At 42.0% G+C, this 20126-nt stretch overlaps 4 protein-coding genes across 5 annotated transcripts; 3 read left to right on the top strand and 1 right to left on the bottom strand.

The window, feature by feature from the left end:
- The first annotated feature begins 20 nt into the window (after positions 1–20).
- Positions 21–11362, top strand: p4hb (prolyl 4-hydroxylase, beta polypeptide). Its single transcript, XM_029512944.1, has 11 exons — positions 21–183; positions 1543–1749; positions 2921–3054; positions 3427–3564; positions 5637–5741; positions 5868–5993; positions 6157–6357; positions 6556–6676; positions 7434–7615; positions 8408–8527; positions 9621–11362. The coding sequence occupies exons 1-11, from the start codon at positions 45–47 to the stop codon at positions 9696–9698; spliced, it is 1551 nt and encodes a 516-aa protein (XP_029368804.1). The 5' UTR covers positions 21–44; the 3' UTR covers positions 9699–11362.
- A 1162-nt stretch (positions 11363–12524) lies between these two features.
- On the top strand, positions 12525–14447 carry ppp1r27b (protein phosphatase 1, regulatory subunit 27b). Its single transcript, XM_029510529.1, has 3 exons — positions 12525–13037; positions 13129–13279; positions 13788–14447. The coding sequence occupies exons 1-3, from the start codon at positions 12809–12811 to the stop codon at positions 13909–13911; spliced, it is 504 nt and encodes a 167-aa protein (XP_029366389.1). The 5' UTR covers positions 12525–12808; the 3' UTR covers positions 13912–14447.
- A 29-nt stretch (positions 14448–14476) lies between these two features.
- On the bottom strand, positions 14477–15805 carry anapc11 (APC11 anaphase promoting complex subunit 11 homolog (yeast)). The gene is made up of 2 exons (XM_029509582.1): positions 15413–15805; positions 14477–14968 (listed from the first exon to the last, which is right to left on the bottom strand). Exons 1-2 carry the CDS (start codon positions 15519–15521, stop codon positions 14823–14825), a joined length of 255 nt encoding a protein of 84 aa, XP_029365442.1. The 5' UTR covers positions 15522–15805; the 3' UTR covers positions 14477–14822.
- Positions 15806–16982: 1177 nt separating this feature from the next.
- On the top strand, positions 16983–19530 carry LOC115046168 (THO complex subunit 4-like). Of its 2 annotated transcripts, none has more exons than XM_029506366.1 (6): positions 16983–17281; positions 18122–18277; positions 18361–18508; positions 18594–18654; positions 18793–18964; positions 19035–19530. In XM_029506366.1, the coding sequence occupies exons 1-6, from the start codon at positions 17096–17098 to the stop codon at positions 19053–19055; spliced, it is 744 nt and encodes a 247-aa protein (XP_029362226.1). In that variant the 5' UTR covers positions 16983–17095; the 3' UTR covers positions 19056–19530. The 2 variants fall into 2 exon arrangements, with proteins under 2 accessions (XP_029362226.1, XP_029362234.1); XM_029506374.1 differs by having other exon boundaries at positions 19041–19530.
- The last annotated feature ends 596 nt before the right edge of the window (positions 19531–20126 follow it).

Below are 20126 nucleotides of genomic sequence, written 5' to 3' on the forward strand. Positions count from 1 at the left end.
CCACATCACCAGCTTCCGTCAGGGAACAACGCTCGACGGCGACTATGTTGAAGTTTTTGCTCGTCTGCACACTGGCGGTGGCCAGCAGCGCTGAGATCGCCGAGGAGGAGGATGTCCTGGTGCTGAAGAAAAGTAACTTCGACGAGGCTCTCCAAGCTCATCCCAACATCCTGGTTGAATTCTGTAAGTATCGCCCCGACCACAGACCCCTTCCGCCCGGCCGAGGCTGGCTGAGCCCTGCAGCCCTGCCGGCTGCCCCCGTTAGCTAGCTGGCTCAGTGTAGCATTAAACTTTGACACGTCCGGTGAAGCCCTCTCGCTCGGCAGGTGACCAGCCGGTTGTTTCAGGATGGTGTTGGGGCAGTTGGGTTTGCCTGATAAATCTGGTTAGCTAGCTCTGAGAGTCGGAGCGGCGGAAATACGAAACTTGGCTTCCCGCGATAACCCTCCGTTTGTTTTTACTGTTGGCCTTAATGACAGCCACAGTCCGGCTAACGTCAGCTTGCCCGCTTTTGTGTGCTCACACAATAACTAGGAAGAGACTTAAAATAAGTAGCTAGAGGCTAAAAGGGTGAACTAGTGAGCGAATCGGGGAAGCGATTGAAGTTTCGATCGCTTTCTCCGGTTTCATAATGCAGCTTTAGTTTGTGCTGCAGGCCAGAAGTGTGAAGGGCTGACATGTTAGTTCAGGGGCTGCTCTTTTTTTTTTTTTTCTTATTTATTTATGGAAACGATCTCAGCAAAGGCTGAAATGAGGCACTTCTTCAGAGCTAACAGGCCCGTCCCGCCTCACTTGTGTTAAATTGTTGACCTGCTCACAAAGTGTGTGACACTTCCGCGGACCAGTCAGAGATCTCCGCTGAGCACCGGGAGGGGAGGGGAGGGCTGAGGGGTAGTTTGACCCCACGTCTCTCTCCGCTGGGCGGGATCTCCGTCTGTATGTGGAGCTAGGTTGACGTGTACTTTCCCGAAGTTCATCCGTGCGCTCGTGTCGACTGGACTGGGACGAGGAAGTTTTGTTATTACTCAACAATTAAAGGTGATGCAACGAAGGCCACCTTTACTGATTCAGACGCCTGTGTGGCTTCCGTGTGCAGACTTTCATACATGAAGAACTGGGCACCAAGAAATTAACACGAGAAACCAAAGTTTAGACAAACCACATTTCACTGGGAGGCAGCACCAGCCACCACAATCATTTCATTTAGAAGAATTTCCCTTAAGCTCACACCCCTATTTTTTTTTTATTGTAAAATTGTTAACAATCTACTTGTCATTTAGCTCATTTATCTAAAAGAAACAAATTGGAATGTCACACAGACACAAATGTAGTAAATTCCTTATCTTTAAATATTTGTTTAATAAAATTGAAAGTGGAAAAGTTGAAAATTATTTTTGAGTAATCAATAAAGGCAACTCCCTGTTTGCCATGCTTATATTTTTCCTGCTCGTGTTTTGTTTTTAAATTATGTTATCAGCTCCCTCAATGGATGTTTCTGGTCAGTGATACAAACCTGTGTGTGTGTGTTTGTCTGTCCTGCAGATGCCCCATGGTGTGGCCACTGCAAGGCTCTGGCTCCAGAGTATGCCAAAGCAGCTGGCATGCTGAAGGCCGAGGGGTCAGAGATCCGCCTGGGTAAAGTGGACGCCACAGAGGAGACAGAACTGGCACAAGAGTATGGTGTCCGGGGATACCCTACCATCAAGTTCTTCAAAGGTGGAGAGAAGGAGTCTCCTAAAGAGTACTCTGGTGAGAATTGATGTGGATTTTTTCATTATGGACTTGCTTACATTCAACTGGTGACTTAGACGCTGGGATCAGTTTGGGAAATTAACAATTCATATGATGATGCAAGTTCCAGTCTTTGTTTTAACAGTGTATTCATCTAGTTGTAAACTAATTATTCTTCCAAACAATTGCAAATGACTTACTGGATTTTTGGTCACACATGCATATAAAAATGTCTTGATGAATAGGTTGTTTTTTGTTTTTGAAACCTCAAGCTATCTTTGTCATAGCAAAGTGAATGAGAATGACTTCGTACTAAGTATGTTTTAAATTATGAAATTGTAGAGTATAAACTACAAGTAGAATTAGACCAGACAGGCACACTGACTTTCTTCATTGTGGTAATGTGATCTGCACAGCAGCAGAAGTGGTGAGTCAGCCACCACTTCTTCCAATCAGGTCTCAGCAACACGACTAAGACAGAATGTAGGCTGGACCTCCTCTGCACGTTCCTCTCACGCTGACTCTGAGCCTGGCCTCCCAGCTGGGTTAGAAGTATGTGCAGTTTTTCACGTCGCCTCTCCTCTGCTGGCCGGGGCCAGGTTCAGTTTAGAAAGGGAGGGGAGATCCAGTTTGGATATTTTTGTGGAAATGACTACTGTGGCTTCAAGAAACACCCCTCTCTTGTCTCCCACATACAAAGACCACATGTTGTTTCACTTTACGCGAGAGTTGCTACTGCGTTGCATCACTCTAACAGCCAGACCTGTATTTTTAATTCCACTTCTCCACTCCACTTAATTCCAATAAATAGTATTCCAAAGAAAGGGTAACCTTCTTTGGAACCTCATAACTGTATGCTTATTGTAATGATTCCATTATACAGCAGTTACCTCACTTTAAAATTGAAGCACCAAATAAGCGGTTTCCTGTATTGTCATCTGAAGCATAACCTTTTGAGATTTCAGTGGGGGGAAAAAGAAGTGGTTTGTTGTAGATGCTCTTATTAGTTTGTTTTTATTGTGGTTGTTGTTGTTGTTGTTATTGATTTATTTTTATTTATTTATTTATTTTTTACAAAACACAAAAACTGTGGTGTTTGTGCTGTCTCAGACAAAGCATTCCAGCTGTGAATTTAACAAGTTTTGAGAATTCTGTCCAAACAGAATTAACTTGATTTATTGTCTTGCAGCTGGGAGACAGGCAGATGACATTGTCAGCTGGTTGAAGAAACGCACAGGCCTGGCTGTTACCATTCTTGCCGAGGTCACAGAGGCAGAGTCTCTGATTGCTGATAATGAGGTGGCAGTCATCGGATTCTTTAAGGTAAAACTCAAATAAAGGTTTGCGCTAGATAGCACATTAATATTTATATAGGTATCATGCTCCTTTAATTTTCTCTATATTTTTCACACTTTTTGGTTTCTTTGCTGGATAGCTAATAGAATACAGTTACTTGCCCATGTGCATTATATCACAACTGAAAACAATGTTTGTCAACGACTGTAATGCTTTATCATGTTGAAAGCTTAGTTATTAGATTTTAGCCAATAATAAATGTGTCATTCAGACATAGAATATGCTTTCCTATTCAAAGATCTAAGGAGCCAGAGTGAACATTTAATGTTTATTTGGTAAGTTTTAGCCAACATCGGTTATTTAGGCTGTGCCTCATCTTCAGAATTCATGTGTCTGTAGGATGCTGAGTCTGCTGGTGCCAAGGCATTTGAAAAAGCAGCTGAAGCCACAGACGACATTCCCTTTGCCATGACCTCAGATGATGGTGTTTACTCCAAGTTTGAGGTGTCCAAGGACAGTGTTGTCCTCTTCAAGAAGGTGACATCAACATCTTTGTTTTATTTATTCTGTGTTTTAAAGGAACTCATTCAGGTTACAGTCTCTTTGCACATGTTCAGTCTTTATATTAAAATTTATGCACACCGTGTGGTTGCAAAACATCTCAAATTAAGCATGAGATGACGAGTAATGGGTCTTCATTGTCCAATGTGTAATTACAATATATTTAAAATACTTTATGTATCCTTGGATCAGCCTGTGAAATTTGCCATCAAATGTGCGACTCTTTACAGTCAAGCTGTTTATAATCTATGCCAAGCTAACATGACACTGTTGCCCTGATGGTATTCCCTCTCTGGTTCGTCTGGTCCTTCTAATGTTTAAACACCATGCTGTTGTGCTTTGGGGCTTTTGGTCAATCTACCCAGTCAATGACCTCAAGCTGTTGAGCTAATGTTGATGAATGGTTAAGAGCTTTATTTGGTCATGTCCCACTTTTCAAGCAGTCCCATCGGCTAAGTGAATGAAAGGATGACAGCTGAATGTCTTTTCTTCCCATTCTCACATTTTACTTTGAGAATTTAAAAATTCCAGGACAGAATTGGCAGTGTTCGCCTTTTGTAAAAGTTATGAACAACCACCGCCCCTTGCTAAATGGGTCAGAGATCATTGCTTATCAGCACACTGGTATCACAGTCAGCATGAGGATTTGTCAAAGTGGTTCAAGGTCCACAGTGTCTTTTGATTAAAAAAAATTATGTAACATAGTAATGTGAGGGTGTTTTGGGGAGTTTAAATTCTTCCCACACAGATTTACACAGCATCATTGTACAACAGCAGATAGTTCTTTAAAATACATAAAATACAATGCATTGTCTTTGCTGAAAATGCGTAAGGGACCACATTTCATCATTCAGTTATTTTGAATTACCTTGAAAATGTGCTGCTGAGGTCCATCCTCTTAAAAGTAATTGCTAATTATGATTGCAAGGGAGTGAAAGCAGATTCCCAACAGAGAATCATAAATTCATACACAACATGAAGTTCAAACAGCACCATATTGACTCAGCTGCCACGTATTCAGGAACAGTAGCTAAAACTGATACTGTCTGACAAAAGAGCACACTTTGTATGATACAAAATACTTCAACAGCACCCTTGTCGATGGAATCGACACATCTGTAAAGCAGATTGAACTGGAATTGTATGTACTCTTTCAATAGTGTTGTTGTAGAATATTGAAGAAATGTATACCAAAAAAAAAATCAATTGAAATCAAGTTCAAAGTAAAGCACATAATTACTCATCTACTCATATTGTAAGAGTTGGAATGCCAGTATTAAACATGGTGGGTTGTTGTGTTTTGTTTTTTTGTTTTTTTTTTTTGTGTGTGTATTTACAGCAAACAGAATATCTTTTTGTTCTGGGACTGTTAAATGATTTTACATTATTATTCTCAGACAAACAAATACAGTAAGCAATGAACTGACTGACATTCATTAGTTGCAGCCCGTGTTCATTTTTATTTGTAATGCTTAATTTTTTTTGTCTGGTATTTTGTGATGGGCCTACGTTTACATTTTATGAATTGCAAACTTAAAATGTTTCACTGTGGCAGCACTCGCTCTTCTTAGTCAAGGATGATCTTTCATTGTGGCACATAAAACAAGGCTCAGTGCTCCCTCAGCCATTTTCTGGCCTCTGATCTGTGTGGGTAACTTTACCCTGATACAAACACCTCTGAGATGTGGGCTTGTTGCCTGCAGTTAAGCAAACCATCCTAATTCTGGAGCTCAGTCTTGATAAACAAGTGGGGTCTCCACTTGTTTATTGCAACAGGGGTTGAGGGATTAAGTTTCACAGTCTCAGTCAGTGCCCATAAGGCTGGCAGCATGCAGCTGGCCAAATGTCCTTTCTCTGATTGTGCCAGTAAGGGCTACTTGGCACAGCTGTACCCCCGCTATTCTTGACACCCAATAAAGGCTCTTTCACCGGCTGGGGTTGACCAAAGAATTTTTAATCAGTTTGTCCAGTAAATCTATGGTGTTCACAGGCAGACTAGATGGGGGGGGTCATATTTGTCTCTAAATACTTTTGCGTTTCCTTTGCAGTTTGATGAGGGGAGAAATACCTTTGATGGAGAGCTGACCAAGGAGAAACTCCTGGCTTTTGTCAAGGCCAACCAGCTGCCTCTGGTCATCGAGTTCACTGAGCAGGTGACTGGAGCCACGCACATCAATATTGCCATATAGGTCTCATTAAACAATACTGTACAACAACGTAAAGAGTTAGTCCAAGTACTGTAACAACTTATGAAACTTATGTATTTCTGTTCTCTGCAGACTGCTCCTAAAATCTTTGGTGGAGACATCAAGTCCCATATCCTGATGTTTCTGCCTAAAGCTGCTTCAGACTTCCAGGACAAAATGGACCAGTTTAAGAAAGCTGCAGAGGGATTCAAGGGACGGGTAGGTGAACTCTTCAAAACTGCACTTGTCCTTGATCAGTCAATTGATTGCTGTGGGCTCTGCAAACCTGCCATCATTGATTTCTAAAGCTTTACTTAACCCAGATGGATTGAGGACCCTGTGGCTGAACTCAGATATTGATTTCTTCCACCCCCCTCTCCAGATCCTTTTCATTTTCATTGACAGCGATGTGGATGACAATCAGCGCATCTTGGAGTTCTTTGGCCTGAAGAAAGAGGAATGCCCAGCCGTTCGCCTCATCACCCTGGAGGATGAGATGACCAAGTACAAGCCAGAGAGCGACTCCATCACAGCAGAGGGCATCACTGAATTCTGCACAATGTTCACTGAGGGCAAACTCAAAGTAAGTAGGAGGGGGGAGTGGTGTTACACATGTGAACTATCGATAGTCTTGCACATTTGTATATATGGTAATATTCAGTTCGGTCCTCATTTTACTCTTTAGAAATGTAATGTATTGAGGGCAACAGCAAGTAATTATATTGAATTACATTTTAAACCCTCTTATAACCATTTTTTTAATCTGCATGTTCTTTTATAGCCTCATCTCATGAGTCAGGACATTCCTGAAGACTGGGACAAAAGCCCTGTCAAGGTTCTGGTCGGCAAGAACTTTGAGGAGGTCGCGTTCGATCCTGCTAAGAATGTCTTTGTGGAATTCTGTAAGAACCTCTATATCCCGTTCACATTCTTTATTTTTTCCCTAAATTTTTTGCTCATGACCAGAGCCACTAAAAGTGTTGATTGATAAAACGCATAAACAGTTTCTTTGTTGTAGCGATTAAAAAGGTTCACCTGTTTAATGGGCGTTTTCAGTGAGGAACAGTGCATTGGTTCAAATATGGGAAATTTGGCAAAGCCTAGAGCTGCAGTGTCTGAAACTTGACTCTTGCCCTTCCTTATTTTGCCCATGCTAATCTCTTTCCAAATACTGAAGAGCTGATGCTAAGGCTTAACTCGTACATCTTCAGCCCCAGTCTGCAAATTTGTTACCGGACACTGACGTTGAAAAGATCTGGTTAAATATAGCCGCTGGATTATTTTTACATCCATTCACATCCAAATTTACACTATTAGTGAAGGAATTTTTCCATTGCTTTCTGTTAAATACAGCTAATGGCCAGTCACGCACAACGGGGAAGACCCATTTTCCCTGACAGGTGGTGGAAGGGGGATTACTAGCCAGTCAGAGGGGAGGAAGGCCATGAAGCCGAGACTGCATTTTCAGTCCATTTATCTACTTCCAGCTTTACATTAAGGGATTTACAGAAGTCACTGCTAAGATGAATGTTTAAGCAGCTCAGTAAATAGCAAATTGGAAGAATTTAACAACTATCCAATATGTAAGTGATATTGCATGAATGTGTTCACTGATGAATAACTAAATTAGCTGAACTACCTGTTTTTTGTGCTATTTAGATGCACCTTGGTGTGGACACTGCAAACAGCTGGCCCCCATCTGGGAGAAGCTGGGGGAGAAGTATAAGGACAGTGCTGACACCATCGTAGCAAAGATGGACTCCACAGCCAATGAAATCGAGGCAGTGAAAGTCCACAGCTTCCCTACTCTTAAGTTCTTCCCTGCAGGAGACGAGCGCAAGGTGAGACCCTGTCATAATGGGTTTGTCAACAATTTCACATCCTTCAGGTCAGGATTATATTTTTTCATTGTAAAACTTGAATCTTGGTGTGGGTGAAAAACTGATCAAAAGGCCAAGATCGTAGTCATCAACATACCATACAGAATTGTGACATTTTTCAAGACCCTCATTTGACCATTTTTCACTCATTCCATGTTTTTACATTTGTGAGTTGTGATCTGGGTGGTTGGTTGCATCCAAAATCATTACATAGAGATTTATCATAAGGGTGTCTTGATTTAGCAGCATTAGCCATCTGCGGAAACCTGAGACTGTTGGCCTTGTAAGTTTCTGCACCATTATGTGGGTGTTTGCGCTGCTTGATGACTTCACTCTCTCTGAGACTCAGCCTGCACCTGGCTCTCCACAGCTCTCGTACTGGCAATCATTTTAGCAACCTTAAAGTTGTGGTATATATTGGGGGCGCCCGATATTAGTGTAAGGATTAACTCATGACCTGGCTTATATGAGAGACACACAAGACTCAAGGGATGGCTATCATTGTCAGATTTATGGGACCAAAAATTAAATTGGGTCCTTATTAGTTGTCCTTTGCTTGTCCATATCCTGTGTAAACTTATTTTAGAAATCATCCACTTGCTTGTTGCCGTGTCCATGCTCATACGTCTCTGTGGACAATTTCTTGGCGTCAGTGGAAAACGGAGTGCCATGGTTTATTGGCTGCTTTAATTATGTTTATAGAGTTGCATATAAAATTGTGCATATTTATCAGTAATTACGTCTGCTCAACAGGTGATTGACTACAACGGGGAGAGAACACTTGAAGGCTTCACCAAGTTCCTAGAGAGCGGTGGAAAGGAGGGTGGCGCCCCAGCAGGCGATGAGGAGGATGATGATGAACTGGATGCAGATGTAAGATCAGTTTGGCTGCGACATAGCCATTTACTTTATGGGAGGCAGCTGAATTACGGAAACCATAATTTATCATAAACATGCTCCTTTGATAGAGCTCCCTAAGTGCTAAGCAAAAATCAACTCACTCACAATTTTTACACAAAATACTTACATAATTTTATTATAATCCCTCCAAACCAGCAGGTGAGACAACTGTTAGTGCCTTGCAGTCTACTTTCTCACATGCTCGTTGATTGTCATTTCGAACAAATTTTTAAATGCACTGAAATATGGTCTCAAATCACAGCCTTTTTATTTAGAGATTACTTTTTAGAGTTGAGACTTCATATTAACATAGAAGTGAAGAGCTTAGGGAGCATTTACGTTAGTTGCTGTAACTCTATCACTTTTTGGAGGTATTTTTGACATCTTGTCTAAAGTCACTAAAAATAAATTCACAGGACCAAGGCCTTTAAGGATTTTAGGTTGTAACCTTAGAGCTGACCCACTTTGGTTTTTATGGGAGGTGAAATGTCATTACTGAACAAAAGTGATCATTATTCATCTACGATCTAAAAGGCCAATGAAAGAAGTCCGTCTGCATACTGATTTTTACAAAATGTGTAATTTTAGCAAAACTTCAAGCATAAAAACTATATCTGCTATTCTGTTGCAGATATATTATTCTGTTGGCCTGCATGTATGTTACAACTTCAGTCCATTCAGTGCACATTATTGTGGATCCAACACCATCCCACTGCACTATCACCACCACGCCCCTTTCCCCGAAGTCTAATTGCGGCAGAGTTGGCTGCTGTGTGCTAATTCCTCCAGCAGCTGTCATAGCTGTTTACTGGGTTTAGCCTGGAGACCCGAGCCTTCAAAAGTATAAAAGCTGCACGTGCAACACTGCAGTGAACATTGTGCCATCCTTTTTATGGTGCATCTCCTCAACCCACCTGTCCATTGACTATACATGAATGAATGACTTTCCAAAAATTAAGATGTCCTCTATATGCTGATTAATGGTTGTGACAGTGCAGTATTGTAATTTAGCCAATATTTGGGACCATAAGGATTTTGGATTTTAATCAGTGACTCTGCTCTCCAGGATTTGGATGATGTGGATGAAAGCCAGGACGAGGACTCTGACGGTGAGGATGGAGACGATGGACATGATGAGTTGTAAGGGATGCTGGAAAGAGAGAGAGAGGAGACGAGTCCCGCCCCACCCCATCCCTTCCACCCAGTCACCATCACTACCTTCACTTACTTGTGGACCTTCCCTGTCCAGTGAACTTTTAATACATCCCCTTTCAACTGCCTCTCAGATAGGCAGCCTGTCAGTCAGTCAGTAGCGTGGCAGGGCTTTTTTTTTTTTTTTTTTTTTTTCTTCTTTCCCCTCTCCTTCTTTGCCAGCCTTATCTTCATCTTCAACCTCACAACTTCAGGCCAGACTGGTCTTGTCCCACCTGGGGGGGCTCTGTGGAACAGCACACCACCTCGAAAGGAGACCTGAATGTCTTCTCTACAAAGCTCTGTCAGCTGTTTGCCTTGTATATTTTAAACCAAATGTAAAAATGGCATTGAGATCTAGTTTTCAAAAAATGAATTGCTCCCCTCTTCTTAAAAGACCTCGCCATTGTTCACTGTGGGTATGAGCTAAATGAGTGTTGTAAACTGTATTTTCTAGGGAAGTGGGGTGCCAGTGTTCTTCCCCTCTGCTTAACATCCAGGGGACCAGAGTGTTGTGTGGTGGTTCTGTAAGGACTGAACTCTCAGGGGACGAGGGGCCATCCTGTAGATGTGTTTTTTTTTTTTTTTGTTGTTGTTGTTGTTTTTGAGTTGTTTTTTTTTTTGTTTGTTTGTTTGTTTTGTTTTTTTTTTTTTTATTATCTTGCAGTGGCTTCACTAAAGTATACCCCACAGAGCTTGTCCAGTGTGGCACAAAGCCCCTTCTCCCCTCCCCCAATCTGTAGCTGAGATGAATCATTTTCTTTCTTTGGGTGGTGGTTGGGGAAAGGAGTTACTTTTATTTTTATTTCCTACAGTCTCTTCATTTCAGCATGGCTACTGACAGTTTTATAAAAGGAACAACTGTAAACTCTCTGGGGGGGGGAAATCCTATTTTATTTAATTGCTTTCACTGAGGTTTTTTTGTTTTTGTTGTCTTGTTTTTTAATTTAGGACTAACGATGTACCATTGTGCCCAGCTGTAGCCAGTTGGCCTTGTTGGGGCAGAGTTGGCCCTTGGACGCACTCTCAGGCCTGGGATGGTTTTTCTGGAGCCAGTTCTGATAGGTTGCACTGCATTTATGCCTAATCAGAGATTCATTGCAGTTACTCGAGCAGACAGAGGTTGGCGTAGTTTACTGATCGGGTTGGTCTGAGAGAAGTGTCTAATATATCTGAGGTGGGGAGGGAACAGTTGTACAGCCCCACCCCTCACCCATACTGTACCTCATGTATCCCCTTTGGCTCTACCCACCACCTATGTTGCCGAAGCATTATGTGAGTGTAAATGCATCGTGTGCTGTGTGAGTGGTGTAAAGTCGCTGTGATGAATTCATATTTTCTGGTCGTCCATGATCAGGAGAGTGTGAGTGTGACAGTGAGTTTGACAGAGAGCGAGAGAGTGTGAGAGAGGGTGTGACTGTGTGTGAGCATGTGTGAGCATGTGTGTGTATGTGTGTGTGTTTGGCAGGGACAGGAGGCTTGAGTAGAGCCAGGTATAGGGTTTGACAGTTGTACAGCGGATGGGGGGGAAATTAACAAAGCATTCCATCATATCCAAATTGATGTGGACAACACGAAATGGTGGCCAATAAACAAAATATGAAAATAAGTTTGACTCCATTTGTGGGTTTTGTTTTTGTTTTTTGAGGCCTGAGGTAATGGCAGCAGATGGAGATGTGACCTCTGGGATGAGCTTTGGATTTTACCCACTTCCCTCTAAAAAGTGCAAAGGAGGTCATTAAACTGGGGTCATGGGGAAGTCCTCTGCCAGCCTTCAGCAATCCTACATGCATGGATCCTGCTTACAAATTTACCACTGACAACTAATTGACATATGTTAGCATGCTCACATTAAGTAATGCAACAAAAATAAATCTGAGTTTGAAGGGAATAAGTTAGTTGGTTTACAGGTTCTGGTCATAAACTGCACAAAATGGGGCGGGGGGGGGTGTGTGTAACAAGCACAATCATTGCTTTACACTTGATTTAGCAATCTGTCAAAGCAGTTGTAGAGACTGCCAGCTCATTGCTATTATTAGCTAGGCTAAATTTTATTTTTGACTTCAAAGGAAAAAAAAAAAAAAAAAAACCCTGAAAGTCAGGCGATTGAGGACCGGTCCAGGGAATATGTTTAGCCTTAGTCAAGCGCCATCCAAAGTACTCAGGATGGGAATGGTTGGGCCCAAATGGCAGACTACACCAAACTTCCAGTTTGGTTAAAAAGGACAGAATCAGAATTCCCTTGACCCCAAGGTGGCATCAACACAAAGTCACCTTACTCTAATCAAAGCAGAGAAAAGCCAGAACCAGGCAAAGTTGTCATATGTGTGTGTGTGTGTGTTATGGTTAGTCATCATTTACACATGTTGTCATAAAAATGATAATACAAAAGATAACCATTCCTGAGTCTCACATAAGCTACTAAGATAAAACATGACTATGAAGAGAGCAGCTTTTCTGTTTATGTCAGTGCACTTGATGGTCAACAGCCTACGCAGGGCACGTCACCCCTCCAACCCTTGGCAGTGATACACTCCAACACTAAACTACTTTTATCATTACTGGTGTTTACTAGAAGCCTTCACCCCCCCGCCTATGAGCTGCTGGGATGTCACCACTGTCTTTAATTGGGCAGCATCTGTCTATGAGGGTTTGACAAGATAGGCAGAGGTTACTGTCATATCTCGAGACGTGAGCTGTAGCACAGGCTTGTGACTGGTTAGTGGGAGGGCCCTAACCACATGGCTACTCATCTTCCAATTCTTGTCATTGGATCTATGAGGTGTTGTGTCTTAGAATAGCCTGACAGAGAGTATAAAGAGACCTGCATGGAGGCCTGGCCTTCAGAAGAACAGCTACATGGTCAATCCACAGGAGACACTGGACAGACAGAGAGCCACGGTTAGAAGAACTGACAGATCTCTGCAGGAATCCAACTGATTTATAGAGTCAGGAGAATCAGTTCCGACTCTCAAAACTCGAAGGAAGTTTAAGTGCTCTACAGGTGTTGCTGGAATTTGCCTGTTTAGTTTTTCTGCAAGAACAAAGGGAAGTCTGACTAGGATGAAATACTACCAGTGCCCCGTGTCCCAGGCCATGGGAATCAAGGCTTATACTAATGACTGTGGTGTCCCAGTAAGCTGCAAGACTTCTGCCTCCTTGAAGCCGAGCCGCAGCGTCCACTTCCCCAATGACATTGTTTTCCAGGACTATGTCCGCCACGGTGAGCTGGAGAGGATTGGATGTTTCATCCGAGCCAGAAGAGTCAGCCTGGACACCATCTACCATTCTGGTCAGCCCTATGAAACTGTAACATCCACCTCATCAAGTTGCTCATGCATGGCTTACATATTATAACAATCTCTGTTGCCCTCTATATGCAGGCATGGCTGCCATTCATGAGGCCGTGCTTTCTGGGAACCTGGAGTGTGTGAAGCTGCTGGTCCACTACGGAGCAGATATCCACCAGAGAGACGAGGAGGGGTGGACCCCATTGCACATGGCCTGCAGCGATGGTTTCCCACACATTGCACGGTGAGCATCCAGTCTCTTTTATGTGTCAAACAGGGTTTGTGTACGTTTAGAATCATGGTATAGTAGCCAAAGAAAAAAGAATTGGTTTACAGTCATGCAGTCATAACACTGGCCATAACAGACAGCAAAGCTGTAGAAAGTGTACTGAAATGATCTTGTCTCAAATTTTCAACTTTCCAAGTCTAAGAACAAACTAGTATTTCTCTCTTTTTGGGAAACAAAGGTGTTGCTGCTGATGACACAAATGATTTCTTGAAAAATGTAGTCAGGAGAGGCCAACTAACATTACATTCAGCGCATAGCACCACACGCACGCGCGCACACACACACACACAAACACACTCTCTCCTGATGCTCTCCTGCATCACAGAGATAAGCTGAAGGATCTACTGCATTCCATCACCTCACTAACGTTCCTCTCATTGAAGTATGGCAGAAATTTGCCAATGTTGCAAACCAGCAACATTTGATCCCCTTGACTGAGCAGGGTTATGTTGTCTTCTTTCAGCTACCTTCTCTCACTTGGTGCTGACCCTAAGCTGGAGAATGACTGTGGCGAGAAGCCAGCTGACCTCATTGAGACAGACAACAAGGAGCTGCTGGAGCTCTTCGGGCTGGCTGTCAATGACTGAAAACACCTGGCTCCAAAAAACAGATAAACTGTGCTAGATTCCCAGTCGTCCGTCTGCATAGCAGTAATGGACAAAAAAAAGGAAAAACCCACCCACGACAGTGCACCATCCTGATTTTGGGTGCTGGCTGAGCTCAGGTCACTGGGTGTCTGGCGAATGGAAGCTTGAGAGACCTGGCTGGCTGCAGTTTTGCTGGTAGAGGATCCTCTCTGAGTGTTGAGCTTTCATACCACAGTGAACTGAATAAGTTGCTTGTCGTAGTCATGGTGCTGGATTTCAGAGGGCGTCTGAAATTTGTGAAATTTGAAGCTGCTGTTTTTGCTCAGCTGATTAACACCCCTGTGCTCTGACCACACACCTTCCTCTGTAGGCTGATTAGAAACCAGGCAGGCTTCTTGTTTTCCATATCACGTTTGTTTACCGTTGATCAAAAATGTTTTTTCTCTATTCTTGCCTCGTGATAAGTACATTAATTTGTAGTTGTTAATTACTTTTATACTTTTGTATTCTAAATAAAGTTTATAAGACAAAACCTCTAACTTTGTCTACAATTTCCTTTATTTCCCAGCATAGTGTGACACTAATCAAGTACCGTAATCAACATTTAAATTGTGGCCCCTTTTAGGTTTTTGGTTGTACCTAACTCAAAAATCTTTGCACAACTTCACAGATCCTAGTACTAGTAAGGTGCAAAGTGTTTTCATCCATGGAGACTGAACATAATCAAATAACTCTGAGGCAAAATTGTTATATTTAGTTATGTACTACATATATGAACAGAATACAATGTAGTGGAAAATTCTTTTGCATTCGATCAGATGCAGAAGCACAAAAACATTATTTACAACTGGTACAAAAATGAAAGCCTGTGAGAGTCTGAGCAAGGCTCCAGTCGCTCCATCGCCACAGGTTCATTCTTTGAACTTCCATTCCTGTCGACACATGGGGCACTGCTGCTGGACTTGCTGTGAGTTCAGCCATTTCAGGATGCAATGCATGTGGAAACAATGGGAGCATTGACCCCAGACCAACGGACAGTCATCGCCAGGCACTTTGCCTGTAAAACAAGTTCGATATTGCAGTTGATGGTAAAGCGTGTGTGTGTGAACAGAGAATTCATTCACCGCTGGTAACTGAAATTCAGTGGCTTGTTAGGATATAAATATTTGGCATTTTTACCATGTATGCAATTACAGACCATGTTTAATAGCATAATTTGATAACGTCCTATGTGACAGGATAATAAAATGAATTACTAATAAACAAATACAATGTTATGACACTTTGATTAACTTTGAGGACAAAATTGTACATTTGTGATGAAGACACAGGAAAATAAAAACTACGCAGTGGAATCTCATCTGCATGAATAAAAAATAAATACCTACGACATTAACAACCATTTCATTTTGATGCGGAATCAGTTGTCTTAGCACTGATTCTGTAGAAGTCGGTCTCTCCTTATTGTTGCCATGATGGGAGAAGGGGGGTGATTACTCACAGTCCGGGCAGCAGCCATTGAAGGGCATCCTGCAGATCCCACAGTTCTCGTCATTAGCCACCCACAGCCAGGAGGCCACTCCGTTCCACTGCCGGATCTTCACCTTCATCCTCCGAAGCTTACGGCGGCAGAAAACACTCACCAACACAAACAACACAGTCCCGTGTGTAGCACAGCGGCTACCATTAGCATCTGAGCTATTTCTGGTTGTTAGTAGACACCAGCCGACTTACTGACTGCCGCCTCCTTCTGATAACACTACACGAATTGACCTGCGACGTGTCCTTGGGAACCATAAACCATTTTTTTAATTCAGTTCTTTGGCGACGACGCGAAGCTCACATTTCAGTATCCCGGGGAAAAGTCTCCTTCCGGCCGGGCAAGATGCATGCTGGGAAGTGGAAGGCGGCACGTGCACGCTTCGCGCACTCCGGCAGACTGTTCTTGGTGGTTTTTGGCGGGTTGTGACATCATTCCCCCGGCCGTATACCGCCCTCTACCGGACCAGGATATAAAAACAAGGCACAATCATCTTAAACCTTTTATACGTCCCCATGGACACTTGTGTGTATGCATATTTAAGATTATTGTATTGACATGAATGTTCAAAAAACGGTATATTCATATACAAACTCAGTATCCATAAGACAGAACAAACAACTGAGTAAACGACATATAGTTTGGCAAGGCAGTTATTTTTTTAGAAGACCATGTTGCATGTTCATGATAAATAAATGATTAATAGAGCTGTCTGTATTCTGTACAAATCCAACCAAATTTTAATTGCCAAATACCCTTCATGGGATATCAATTGATCTCATTTACATCAAAAAACAAACAAACAAAAAAAAACAAAAACATGGAATTACCTCGCTTCATAAAATATGGTTGCATGGTTGCTGAACCCCTTGTGGCAATTTTCTTTCTCTATTTTAATACACTGCAGAATGTCCTTGGGTAGGAGGTTTCCAACTTAGTCGAATCAGCCCCCCCAAGAGACAGAGTCCACAAAAGCTACAATGTCTGAATGGTCATTTTATAAATACACTCAGGGCTGGCTAAAATAACAGCTTTTATTAATATGTCAGATGCTGTTGCAGACATAAGATCAAGAGTTCACCATGCTTTCTAATCATGGATAAGGTTTATTTATGTATTTATTAATTTATTTATTTTAGCAGGTTTTTCCTTTATCAAAGTCTGTGTATAGTTAAGGCAATAGAACTACCAAATAATAATTTGAAAAAGGAACACCTCTCTAAGTTGCTGATTGCGCTGATACACTCTGAATTGAATTGATGACATCTCTTCTCTGGTCAGATACAACTGCCTTAAATTTGGTTCAAAAGGTTTCAAAGTATACTCCATGTAAAACTGCTCTTGTCCTTCTGTAACAGTTTTTTAGTTGTTGTTATTTTCATTATATCAGCATTTAAACTTTCAATTGCTGCCTATTCTGTTTTGTATGTACAGAAGCAGTTGGCTGTTTGTGTTTGCGTTGTTCGATAAAGTTTTTTTGAAACTGATAGTGGGCGGGGCCATGATAGGACGTCATTTCCGCAAATTATTTATTCCGATTCAGTTTGTTTCAACAACGCGCCGCCGGAGATAAACAACTGACCAACAGCTTCTCGACACACAAAGTTCTTTGTTCGTCTTCACCGCTGAAGCCAAAGCGCCACGATGGCAGACAAAATGAGCATGTCCCTGGACGACATTATCAAGATGAACAAGAAAGGAGGCCGTGGAGAAGGATCGTCTAGGTCGGGTGGAAGTTCAGCTCGGGCCGGTGGATCCTCGAGGCCAATGCGGGGTCGACAGAATAACTTCAACCGTGAGAGAAACAACAGATCCACTCCGTACACCAGGGTATGAAAGAGAAGCAGTTGAAATGGAGATAAAGAGTAACGTGGCGGGGTGTTGTGCTACCTTGTTGTCAGTCGTGGTTACTTGGTAAAGGACTCCCCTAAACGATGTAGTTAAGTGTTTGTCCTGCCTCCTGAATTTAATTTTTTTTTATTTCTACACACTCCTCTGTTCAACGTGTTCCACCTTTCTTGAACACCACTAAACCCAAACTCTTAAAAACGACGACCCGGATGTTTCCTTCATCAAGATGGCTGCGCTGCGTGTTACTCTGTCGGCGGAAGAGGAACAGCAACAACTGTGCTCTTGGCCGTGTGCGAGAAGCATCCAGCCCTTGTATTTTAGAAATGTTGGATGAATCCGGTGTCCTCGGCTGCGGAAGCGGCTCTGAACAGGATCTTGAATCTCATCGTGGCCACAAAGAGAAAATGCCAGTTCCTCAACCTCACTGTTTTGTAAAGACTCAGACCGAATCATCAACTCAGCCGCCATTCCCATGAGACAGATTTCAAAATTTCTGTCATCGAAGAAAGGCAGATGTACCTCTTTACAAGGACCCATCCCTGGAAAGCCCTGATGTTGGCCCGGGCCTAAACCCTAAGGCCTTTATAGGGAGTAGTCGCCATGCTGGGTATACACAGTGGTTAGCGCTTTAGGCTAGTCTGCTTAGCTTGTTTCTTTACATGATCGTCTTCATGGCTTTCAGACATGATACTCTAGGCTTTTTTTTTTCTCAAAGAACTGCGACCCTCATCCATGTTGGATTTTTGGTGAAGGCCAATCTTTTATTTTTAGCAGCACGTGTGGAATATTAAGTGTTTCTTCTTCTGTTGCTTTCCACAGCCCAGAGAGCTGCCAGACAAATGGCAACACGACATGTTTGAGGAGCATGTTGGTGGATATAGAGGACCAAGTGCAGAAGCTGAAAGAAGTGTAGAAAGTAGCGGAAAGCTGCTGATTTCCAATCTGGACTTTGGTGTCTCTGATTCAGATATCAAGGTAATTCCCTTTAACACATTCTTCCACTTTCATAATGTCTGTTTGTTGTTGAGTACGTCTGATTTCTGCATTTTCTTGTACAGGAGCTGTTTGCAGAGTTCGGGGCATTAAGGAAGGCATCTGTACACTACGATCGCTCTGGACGTAGTAAAGGAACAGCAGATGTTCACTTTGAAAATAAAGCAGATGCACACAAAGCTATGAAGCATTACAATGGTGTCCCACTTGATGGTGAGGACTCAGTTTTCATGTTGGAATGGATCTTGTGTTATCTTCTGTTGGAGCATTTCACTTAAATTTTCTTCAAATACTATAGGTCGCCCTATGAAAATCCAGCTGTCGTCAGATGATGTGCAGAGCAGACAATCCACGCAAGGGTAAGAAGTTGGAATAGAGGTTGTTTTTATTGTCATTGTGTACAATGACAATAGATGCAACATCTTATGTGTGTTTAAAAATGTTTGGCTGTAAGTGGTTGATGGTTAACTTGATCTTGTTATTTCATGGTTCAACAGAGGATTTGACCGGAGCAGGCTTGGCCAACCAAAATTTGAAAGGAGGGAGCGTGGGGAAAGGAGGCCAGGTGGCAGTGGTGGGGATTTCAGGGGTCGTGGAAGAGGTGGAGGAAACAGACCTCAACTTTCTGCAGAGGAGTTGGATGCTCAGTTGGATGCTTACAATGCCAAGGTATGGATAGAATAATACTTTATATTGGTAACATTTATTACCATTTGGATCATATGTCTCATGTTTTTAGTTTCAGATGGACACCAGTTAGGAGCACTTGAAGAGGACGCAGCTTTTATCCACTTTTTCTTTATTTTGGACAGCAGTTTAAAAAAAAAAGATCAGGTTAATCCAATAGAGTGGTTCTGAAGTTATTACTGTTTTTCTCGAGCCATATTGTATGGACTGTTGTATTCTATTGATTTTTTTTTTTTTTTTTTTTTTCTCTCTCTGTATTTTTGTAGCCATTTTTCCCAGGGAAGTTTTATTTCTTGGGTATTTTCCTATACATCAACAGATTCGGTGGTATTTCCCATGTGTATAGATAAGTATGTGAAACCTGCAACTTTTTATTTTTATTATTTTTTATTTTTATTTTTAACATGTGGACTTCAATCTGTGTTCTGGGAGTCTGTTCAATGTATTGTTACAATGTTAAGTTCTTATACATCAATTCAGCCACTTGGTACTTAATGATGAACATATTTCAAATGAATTTGTATATAAATACATTGTATTGAAGTGTCTTTGCATTGTTTTGTTTTCTAGTGCTCTACCTTCCTGAGATACAAGGGGTTTTCAATTGTCGAATTAACTGATATTTAAAAAGTGGGTCACATTTCTCATTTATCATCCTTAGTTAGGATGTTGCTGTTGATGGTCAATTGCTCATGTCTGCTTTAGGTGTTCTGATAATTGAGCTTTGAATGTACTTTAACAAGTGTACCAAAACATTATGTTGCAAGAGTAGAGGAAACTCGTGTCAGCTGCAACAGCTACCTCCCTGTCATCGGCCAATAAGTACTGTGGTTCAAATGTCAAATCAAATACGGCTGTAAAAGGTCTACATTGCCTTATCTTATTTTCGGAGTTAAAAATTAATTAAACATATCTGGCTATGTTTCAGATAGCCTTTCTGCCATTCCTTGTATGTCTCCTGTTGGTCTTATTAGATCAAAGAGAAATGTTGCCAGGTATTATTCCACGCGGAGCAATATTCCCTATTAGTTTAAGGGGGAGGGGGGTCGGTGCTTAAACTGAAATCTAAACTTTTTTTTTTTACATTAATTTTTACGAAAAAAATCCGATGAACGCCGTCGGCTGTGTTTAAGCACACAACGCG

The sequence above is a fragment of the Echeneis naucrates genome, chromosome 1 (assembly GCF_900963305.1).
Source record: "Echeneis naucrates chromosome 1, fEcheNa1.1, whole genome shotgun sequence".
Classification (NCBI taxonomy): domain Eukaryota; kingdom Metazoa; phylum Chordata; class Actinopteri; order Carangiformes; family Echeneidae; genus Echeneis; species Echeneis naucrates.